This window comes from Rhipicephalus microplus, chromosome 2 (genome assembly GCF_043290135.1).
Source record: "Rhipicephalus microplus isolate Deutch F79 chromosome 2, USDA_Rmic, whole genome shotgun sequence".
NCBI classification, from domain to species: Eukaryota; Metazoa; Arthropoda; class Arachnida; order Ixodida; family Ixodidae; genus Rhipicephalus; species Rhipicephalus microplus.
The window spans coordinates 223019473-223030235 of record NC_134701.1 but is presented as its reverse complement, the minus strand read 5'-3'; the positions used below and the strand labels follow the sequence as shown (position 1 = coordinate 223030235).

General features: G+C 48.2%; 1 protein-coding gene across 3 annotated transcripts in view; it reads right to left on the bottom strand.

The window, feature by feature from the left end:
• Positions 1-8854: 8854 nt before the first annotated feature.
• The window catches only part of LOC119170396 (fatty acyl-CoA reductase 1-like), a 38162-nt gene continuing 36253 nt past the window's right edge, over positions 8855-10763 (bottom strand). For all 3 annotated transcript variants that reach the window (XM_075876289.1, XM_075876293.1, XM_075876284.1), the window contains one exon: positions 8855-9621. In XM_075876289.1, the coding sequence (XP_075732404.1) occupies positions 9480-9621 (142 nt within the window). In that variant the 3' untranslated portion in view covers positions 8855-9479. The remainder of the gene's footprint in view (positions 9622-10763) is intronic.

Below are 10763 nucleotides of genomic sequence, written 5' to 3'. Positions count from 1 at the left end.
GCCTCGGAAAAAGGCAATCTGGGTCAAGGCCAGCCCGCAGCCCGCCTGGCGCGATCAACTCGACGGAGTGAACACGCGCGGCGCCTCCCTGGCCCACGTGCATTGAGTCAGCTGCGCGCGTGACAGCGAGCCGGCGTCCGCGTGTCTGGTGGTCTGACGCATGGCGCGGCGACCCCCATTGGCGGAATCTGCCCTGACGACCAGCGGCGCTTCTGATTGGACATTTTGGTTGGACCCGGTGTAAATAAAAGAAGCCCGGCGGCGCGTCGCGATCGGAGGTCCTAGGAGAGGAGTCCCCGTGTCGGAGAGCCGACATGTGTGTGAGTCAGCGGTCTTAGGCGAAAGGCTGACCTATGTGTTAGAGAAGAGAGCTCGGCTCTTCGAGTCTCTGTCGGCCCCAGTGCCGAAATTGTAACGCCTCTGTAAATATGCTGTACATAAACCTTGTTTAACTCACCGTCGTCTCGTCCGCTCGTCTTATCAGCTCTGCGCAGAAGCAGTCGCGAGCTGATAAACATACGCTACCAAACGGCTGGTGACCTTCCCGGCGGAGTTGAAAGCAGTGGCGCCTCCGGGGCCGTGTTGGCGTCGCCGTCTTTCGCAACAGTGGTGGCTTCGGCGGGATCGGTCCGCCTTCGCAACAACGGTCACGGTCTGTGAGAAGCTGTCTCGGAGCACCGTGAATCAATATAACTTCCCGTAACAAGAAGTCAGCGACGTCGGTTGCACAGCTGGTCGGTAGAGCTCGCGTAATAGCGTAGCGTGTAGTGTAGTCTGTAATAACGGCTATACATTTGTTTCCCAATGTGGATGTGGGAAAAGGACCAAGCAGGTCTAACCCAACACGGTAAAATGGTTCCGCGGGTATGTCAGTTGGTTGAAGATGGCCAGCGGGTAGCAGCGATGGTGTCTTACGACGTTGGCATAGGTCACACGTGGCAACGTATCAACGTACCCAACGAACAAGGCCTGGCCAGAAAAAACGGCGCCGGACGCGCTCGTACGTTCGGGATACACCAAGGTGTCCAGCCATGGGAGCGTCGTGAAGTTCGGTGAGAACACAGCGGCACAAATGCTTAGGCACAACAATGAGAAGGTCATGCCCGTCTAGTCGGAAATTGCGATGGTATAGCACATCCTTTTGAATGACAAAGTAGCGGACGGAAGCATCATTTGTGGAAAATTCCATACGGCTGATGATGTCAAGCAGCTCTGAATCACGCTTCTGTTCTTCCCCAATATTAAGGAAGTCGGACACTGACGAGATAGAGTTCTCCGTGGGCTCGTCAGTGTCCTCAGGATCGTCGACAGGGCACCGGGAGAGGCAATCAGCATCACAGTGTAGGTGGCCAGATTTGTAGGCCACCGAATAGGAAAACTCTTGCAGGCGCAAAGCCCAGCGACCAAGGCGGCCTGATGGATCTTTCAGAGAGTTGAGCCAGCAGAGTGCATGGTGGTCGGTAACTACCGAGAATGGGCGTTCGTATAGATAAGGTCGAAATTTCGCCACCGCCCGTACAAGAGCCAAGCACTCACACTCTGTTATCGAATAGTTACGTTCAGGGGCGGATAGGAGGGGGCCGGCATATGCAATAATGCAACCATGGCCATGTTGCTTCTGAGCCAGCACTGCACCAATGCCATGCCCACTTGCATCTGTACAGATTTCCGTAGGGGCAGCAGGGTTGAAGTGTGCCAGAATCGGAGGGGTAGTGAGAAGAGCGACGAGAGTCGAGAACGCAGAAGCCTCTTCGGAGCCCCATGAAAACGGGACTTCTTTCTTGGGAGCTGCGTAAGCGGCCTCGCTATGTGCGCAAAATTTTTCACGAAGCGTCGGAAGTAGGAGCATAGTCCGATAAAGCTACGTACATACTTCGCAGATCGTGGTACAGGAAAGTTTTTGACGGCGCTTATTTTTGCCGGGTCTGGTTGTACACCGTTGGCGTCTACTAAATGGCCAAGCACTGTGATTTGATGGCGTCCAAAGTGACATTTGGACGAGCTGAGCTGCAGGCCAGCTCGACGGAAGATTCCCAGGATGGCTGAAAGGCGCTCTATGTGAGTTTCAAATGTTGGTGAAAAGATGATGACGTCGTCCAAGTAGCACAAACAGGTGGACCATTTGAATCCTCTGAGCAGGGAGTCCATCATTCGTTCGAAGGTGGCTGGAGCGTTACAAAGGCCGAAGGGAATGACCTTGAACTGATATAGGCCATCGGGGGTGATGAATGCCGTATTTTCACGGTCCGTTTCATCAACCTCTATCTGCCAGTAGCCGGAACGAAGGTCTATGGAGGAAAAATAGTGGGACCCATAGAGGCAATCAAGCGCATCATCTATTCGTGGCAGGGGGTAGACGTCTTTTTTGGTAATTTTGTTTAGGTGTCGATAAGCCACACAGAAACGCCATGCACCGTCTTTCTTGCGGACTTGCACTACAGGAGAAGCCCAAGGACTGCAGGATGGCTCAATGATGTCCTTGGCGAGCATTTTGTCGACCTCACTTTGGATGATGTGACGCTCAGCCGCCGACACCTGATATGGACGCCTATGAATAGGATGCTCATTACCAGTGTTTGTGTGGTGAGTCATACCGATAGCTTTCCCCAACGGACGGCCGCTGATGTCAAAAACGTCGATGTAGGACAGCAGAACCCGGTGGAGCTCATCAGTCTGCTGCGGCGTTAAGTTGAAAGCGATCATCGAAGTAATAGCGCTGTCGGAGCAAGTGGCAGATTGATGTTGAGCATGGGGGTCAGAAGGGGCGGCCATTGCGAAAATATCTACCTTATTGTCTTCTAAGGTGCAGAGATACGCCAAAGAGATCCCTTGTGGCAAAACTTGAGGCGTCAAGCTAAAGTTGACAACTGGGAGGCACGTGGAATTTCCTGCGACGGACAGAATGGTGTGCGGTAATGTAATGCCACGGCTTATGAGAACATTGGTGATAGGGGTCAGAACATAGTCACCGTCGGGAACTGGTGGTATTGAGACGAGCTCTATGTAGGTCAGTGTCTGTGAATGTGGAGGGAGGCGCGCGTGTCCCGTTGTGCAGAGGCGACTCGGCCGTTGTGTAAGAGGTTCTGTTGCGGGCAAGTGTAGACGGAGCGTACTGGTCGAACAGTCTATGAGGGCAGAATGCGCGGACAGGAAGTCGAGGCCTAAGATTACGTCGTGGGGGCATTTATCAAGGACGGTGAAGAGAACAACTGTGTTTCGATCCGCAATGCTCACACGAGCGGAGCACATTCCAACGATAGATGCTATTTTACCATCCGCAACACGGACGAACTGAGTGGTCGCAGGTGTGAGAACCTTCTTAAGCTTGCTGCGAAAATCACTCGTCATCACGGAAAGTTGGGCGCCGGCGTCGACGAGAGCAGTGACATGTACGCCGTCTACTTGTACGTGTATGAGGTTCCGTTTTGTCAGTATCGTCAAAAGAGGATTTTCGGTCAGTCTGAGCGACGCAGCGCCACCTCCGGGGGCTGCAACGCTTACTTTTCCGTCGGGGAACCTCGTGGGAAGGCGGGGGAAGATGGTCGGCGGGGCTCTGGAGAACGAGACTGGCGACGTTGGGGGGATGGAGAGCGGGAGTAGCGGTGTTCAGAAGCAGGTTCCTGGGCAAAATGGTCGCGGCTTGTCTCATGGCGATAGGCAGGACGTGCATAGAAGGCACGAGAGAACGGTTGTGCAGGAGGACCCCAGCGACTTCTGCAATGGCGAGAAATGTGCCCGATTCTGTGACACGAGAAGCATATTGGCTTGTCATCGTGTGTTCGCCATGCGGACGGATTACGGAACGTTGAGGGAGAGCTGGTCGGGAAGGGACGTGCAGGCGTGTATCGGGGCTGGTAGTCGGTGCGGGGAGGCGGTGAGATAGAGTGAATTCCCAAGCTGGCGATTTCCTGCCGGACGACTGCTTCAATGAGAGGCAACGTAATTGGCGGAGAGGGGTCAGGGGACGTTGGTCCCACCTTAGCTGGAGCAGTCGCTTCAAGCTCCCGCCTAACGATTCACGTCAAGTTTTCGCAGGTGTCTGGTGGATGATATGTGTCGAGACACGAGGACGTCGCAGTGGTGTTCGGGAGGCGCTGGAACTGATGGGAGATGCGTCTGCTTTTAGCTTGTTGGAACCGGCGGCATTTTTGAATGATCGCATCAACAGATGACACATTGTTGAATACCAACAAGTTGAACGCATCGTCGGCGATACCCTTTAGGATATGCGCAACTTTTTCAGTTTCAGACATATTTTCGTCAGCTTGGCGGCATAGTGAAAGGACAGCCTGAATATAACGCATGCAGGGCTCCGTGGAAGATTGTGCGCGAGTCGACAACTCATTTTTCGCAGCTTCACGACGACCAGAGGTGTTGCCAAAAAACTCACGGATCTTTGCCTTGAAGCTGTCCCAGCTTGTTATGTCATGCTCGTGGTTATTAAACCAAACACGAGGGGTTCCGTCGAGCTAAAAGATGACGTTTGCGAGCATAAGAGTGGGATCCCACCTGTAAGTGGCGCTGACGCGTTCGTAGAGGCGTAGCCACTGGTCGACGTTGGAACACTCGCTGCCCGAGAACACGCCGGGGTCTCTTAGCGCGGGAAGCGTCACGAAAGTTGTCGCGGGCGCTGGGTTGACAGGTCGGGCAGAAGGGGGAGCGACCGGAGAGGGTGTAGCCGAGTCTTGAGTTGTCATGTTGTAAGCCGCGAGGGAGCGTCCACTTCGGAGTTCCGCGGCGAGGATGGGGATCGCACAACTCCACCAAATATGTTACGGGAAGGAGACTGACTCAGAGGGGTAGTCACCGATGTATTTACAGCCGGTTAGGCGAGCAGCGCCAGCCACACAGATTAGCTCGTGCCAGTCTATCTGCTTTCTCTTCTTCAGCTCCATGCACTGGCACGTAGCAATGTGAACACCTCTTTAGAAGACATAGCACAAGGTTTAGAACGCCGCTTCACTGCTAATTTTTTTGGCTATTCAGTCTGTTCTGGTAAACTTGCATGAATTTCCAGAAGCTTTTTTAGCTGAATTGAGTCAGACAGTATTATGCTTACCGAGGACGGCTCCCGGACCAGATGGAATTACGAACTCTATGTTGAAATGTTTATTCCAGGAATCGCCTAATCTTTTGCTAGAACTAGTGAATTATTCGTTAGGGAACGCATGAATGCCTCCAGAATGGAAACTTGCCAAAATTGTATTGTTGATAAAAAATGAAAATGATGCATACACGTTGGATAACATAAGGCCGATCGCACTGACATCAAACTTAGTGAAATTGGTTGAGAGAATCATCAATATACGAATTAATGAACTTATCACCATGAGGTCAATTCTAAGTCCCTGTCAAATTGGGTTCAGGGCTGGTTGTTCCATTTGGGATGCCCACGTTAGAGAGGCGGCTTCAATGAGCTCGGCTACATAAAAAAATATGCCGCTTTAGTTACCTTAGACATCGCTAAAGCATATGATACCGTGGAGCACTGTATTTTGCTAGATCAGTTAAGATACGTTGATTTTCCATCATACATATTAGCGTGGGTTCACAATTTTTTTGCAGACAGAAAATTTTATTGTTTTAAAGATGGGTTTTCATCATCTACTCATACCCAAACGAGGGGAGTACCGCAAGGCTCGGTGCTTTCGCCGGTGCTATTTAATTTACTAATGAGCACCATTCCACGTAAACAGGATATAACAACTTATGTTTATGCAGACGATATCGCATTTTTTGCAATGGCAGATAACATTCAGACCTTATATGAACGGCTGAAGACTTACCTTAATATATTGGAGAGCTGGCTCGATGGCAACAGCTTTTTACTTAATCCGAGTAGATGTGCCCTCCTTGTTTTCCCGCTGCAATACCCTGTGAACATCTCTCTGTCTTACCATCATGAGGATATACCACAGGTGGAATCTGTTAAATACCTTGGAGTAATTTATCACACATCGCTTAACTGGCGACCTCATATCGAATATATCGCTGGAAAAGGTGTGCGGGCCATGGGCATATTACGTAGGCTAAGCAACTACCGCATAGGTATGAGAAGAGACACATTGGTAATGATATATCGCATGTACGTTCGTTCCATTTTGGAATTTGGTTGTGTACTTTTCTCTGGAGTTCCAGCTTACAAGTTGCGGCCTCTAATTCTTCTGGAAAGAGAAGCTTTGCGCTTATGCCTTGGCCTTCTCAAAACAGTTGCCAACAATGTGCTGTATCTCGAATCGAGGGTACCTCCGCTTTCTTGTAGAATTCGCATTCTGAGTGTTCAGACATTCTGAAAAATTTATGAATCACCATTACGAGATCCAGAAACAGCCTTTATTTCCACCCCGGAATCATTTCTTGCTGCTAGATGGCCGTGATTTCACAAGCCACAAATTATATTTGTGCAAAATTTAGTAGAGCCTCTAAACGTACGTATATGCGACCTCACGCCGAGTCGTGATAATTTAGCCCTGGTGGAAATTCAATTCGACGACATTTTTCCTAATAATGCCAAATTACTTCCCCATAATATTTTGGATGGTTTACTACACAATCACCTGCGCTGTATTACAACGAACGTTATTATTGCTACAGACGCATCGCAATACGATGAAAAGTCAGGGGTTGGTATTTTCAGCCCGAGTTTAAATTGGATTTATTCCCTTCGACTACCCGATTTCATACCCGTTTTTGTGGCTGAGTTTCTGGAAGTGGTGCTCGCCTTACGCAAGTTAGATACAGCAATTACATCAGCTGTCATAATAACAGATTGCCTATCTCTCTGTGCGGCACTTTCTGTTGGTGCTGATAATCCCGTAACAAAGGCGTTCCGTGCACTAGTACCTGCGCATTTGAAAAAAGTACGATTAGTTTGGGTGCCTGGACATAAAGGTTTGTGTCTAAATGAAATAGCCGATTCCTTAGCTAAGTCGTCAATCAGCGAACCAATTCTACCGCTCTGTCAATCATCCGCTTATGTGACTGCTGCTCGATTGCGCAGACGTACGCTTATGCAAGTCTTTAAAGGTTCAGCACTAACAAACTCTACAGAATATGGCCATTTATTATATCCCTGGCGAAGAGATTTTTGCCGCACTCGAAAACAAGAAGTAGCTATCACAAGGCTGCGTTGCCGGGTACCAAATCTAAATTTCTATAAACACAGGTCTGCTCAGGCACCTTTGCCACTGTGTGCATTCTGTGATGAACTGGAAACAATTGACCATTTCTTTTTGACCTGCAGGCGGTTTAACACATTAAGAAAAACCCTATTAGAAATACCTTTACGTGGTATTGGTAAGGACTTATCTCTGCCTGTCATTTTGTCTTTTGGAGCTTCCATTTCTGGTTTTTCTAATGCGAAAGTATGCGCGGCCGTCCGGGACTATATTGAGGAAACTAATAGGTTGACTAATTAACCAGTTTCATTATCCTAACAGGTCCACATATTTATATACGTATAAAATCAGATTATTGCTGTATTCTAAGAACAAATTCGTTTATGTAAATATTTGTATGCATTACACAAAGCACCACACTTTCCTAGGCTATCGGTAATCTTTCTGTTAAACCTCCATCATTCCAAATCTGAACAGTAAATTTTGAAACCACTCGATTCTTGGCCAATCCCCCACAGTGGGCATGCGCCACTAACAATAGGAGAACAATAACAACAACATAATATGAATACATTAAACTTCCTTTTGATGCCTCCAATAGGCGTGAAGGAATGGAATAAAAATAGAAAGAACGGAAATGAACACAGAAAGAAAATAGAGACAAGAAAGAGAGAAAGAAAAAAAGAGAGAGACGAAGACTGAAGGAGAAACACAAAGGGAAACTAAAGAGGCTACCGAACAGCCCAACTCCGCGCTTCCTTCAGGCTTGGATCTCGACCACGGCGGTCACATTTCGATGGAGGCGAAATCGGAGAGACCAGTGTAGTGTGCGATGTCAGTCAGTGCACGTTAAAGAACACCAGATGGTCAAAATTTCGGGAGACCTCCACTGCGGCGTTTCCTCAAAATCATATACTGGTTTTGGGACGTTAAACCCCTGATATTATCATTGTTCAGGCTTGACGCCAATAGCGTGAAGCTGCCTCATTCTTTTTTTTTCAGCCAGTAGTATAGATGGCGTGCTGATGCATGATTATCCACTTTAGTCGAGGGCCAAGGATTCTTAAATTTCGTGCGTTAACGTGCTATTGAATCTCGCTGAAATCTTGGTGTCGCGCAGTTTTACAGTGCTCTGACAGTCAAAGCCACCAAAGCCGTTGGTCATCGACGAAAGTCGACAATCATGCACCAGAACACCATCCATACTACTAAAGGAAAAAAAAAAGATTCATTCACACAAAGACACGATCTTGGAATCAGTGTGCAATTCATTCGCTATAAACTGCTATAAAAATATGAAAGAAAAGTTTCAAAATAAACTAAGAATTGCTAGTCCAGTGGTGTGTCGTCTATCTTTCTGCCAACGCCCAAGTAGCTGATTGGAACCTCCTCGCTGTGTGCAGTCAATGAGCTCAGGTAAGCGCAATTCTCTGCTAAATGTAGTCGATGAGAGGTGCTTGACTTCCTGACGTGGCCGTTTCCATAGTCGCGCGTATGTTGATAATAGAATGGCTTTCCCTGGGATAGTTGGTGATCGTGCATGGTGAGTAATTGCAGCTAACATGCTCATATGTGCGGCGGGTTTGTTATGCTAAAAATTTGAATCCATTGTGTTCTATTTTATACACCTCTAAGGGCTTTAGAGCAGCAGGCGCCTTGTTTTGCGCCAACATGCCCTTATATCATGTCAGTTGAAACAAAAAATTGAGGCAGTGGACGAAAGAAAGACATACGAGGACACCGTTGATAATGTAATTTTACTTAGTAATGTAAAACATTGCTTAAGAATGCTCAACCACGAACACCTAGTGATATCACTAAATAATAGAGTCTTATGCAGCGTTGGAAGGTCCCCTTATGTGCAGGCAGCTGGGAAGCTTTATCACGAGAAATGGCCCACGAACATTGGAGTCTTTCTTTACAGCGATGTTAATCTATTTATAATTGACCATCACTGAGTGCCGGTGAGCCGAGAAAATTAGTTTGCAGACCAAGTTTTAAAACTTCTGCGAATAGTCACGGCAGAATAAGACGGCTAGTACGTTTTCAAGAATCGTTTTTATTATAGTGTGTTTGCGCTAGAAATTTTGTTTGCGAATCTTTCGAATCAAACGCAAACGGACATCTTGTTATTCGTGAACTTTAGTGTGGGAAATGTTGAGGGTGCCACTGTGGCTCAGAAATTGGCTTTAAAGTTTGTGATGATATTTCTGGGAAAGTGCAACCAGGCTACCGAAATAGCTGCTAAATGAAACTAGCTTCCTTCTCCTTGATATTATTTCACCTAAAAAAAAGCAGCGCCTCGCTTTGTCTCCTAAAGTTCATTATGTGTTCTGTTTTCGACGGTGAGGATCAAGGAAATCACCGAAAACCGAGCTTGTCATAGAGTCCTGCGGTAAAGTGGTGCAATGAGTACGAGATGTCCCACGGTGTTGGCGTTACCGCAAGTCGCCACGCGAGGACGACCAGGGCCAGATATCCGAACCAGCGTGCGACGTTGAATCTGAAAACAAGATAAAATGACACGCGCATTGCTCGTAAACAGAGTGTACCCGTAGAGTAATAAAATTGGGTGGAAGCATTATTCATCCGATCAGCGTATACTACTGAAGTTACTCAAAGTAGCTAGCTTAGGCGTCCATACACCCGTGGTGCGGAACGCGATTCCGACGCTACAAAGGCTCACCGAGAGTCGGCCAGCTTGGCCGCTTTCACTGAGTCTGTGGCATGTCTTTACTCGTAGATAGTAGAAACGACGACGAAACGGTGGCCTTTCCGGTTTTTCTTGAGCTTTGTTAAGATGAAGGAGGAAGTAAACGTTTATTTTTGAAACAGTGCCCCGAGCAATGCCCGGTGTCACCCTGAAGTAGGAGGGCTCCTTAGTCCAGGAACCCTCTGATGAAAAATATATGGATGATCTCTACAAAGGTAAGGGATGCAAAGTCGCAGCGGTGCGCACGGCGTTGACCCGGTTGAAACGGGCGTCGACGTGGGGGCTCGACGAACGGTTTGAAGTGAAACTCGGTGAAGCGTTTACTAGAGTAAACATTTTCGTTTGAAACACAGACACGGCAGGTGGGTAGGGTTTCGTGTGAGATTCATGGCAGATAAACTAGCCGCAAGTGTTTCCACTCGGCATGTGGTCGAGCGTTGCGGGTGGAGGAGCCGGCAGCTGCGGGCGCTGCAGTTAGTGTGAGGCGAGTGAGGGAGAGAGTGACGTCAGTGCGCACCTGCGAGGGAAGTGTTACATTGACGCGCAGCTGCGGGGTGGCCTACTTGGCACCACTCCAACACCTGTGGCCAGGGAAATGCGTTGCGGCTGGTTCGTATGGACGCACGTAAGTGCGGTGTTACACACGTGAGTCAAAGAGCTGCTAAGACACACCTGGGCTCACATCAGTGCTGCATCAGCCCTGATGCGAGCCTAACTAAAAAAAATCTCGTTGAAACTTGTCACTAAATAATTTCAGTGAGAAAGTTGTAGATCAATTCGCAAAAACATTTAGTTAGGCAGTTGATAACATTATATCCACAACTTTCTGCTTTCTGTTTCTTGCTTACTGCTGATGATCACAAAATATGAAAAAAAAAGAAAGTGCCACGTGACAAGCCCACTTGCACGCCGTGTTGCAGTGCACTCTAACG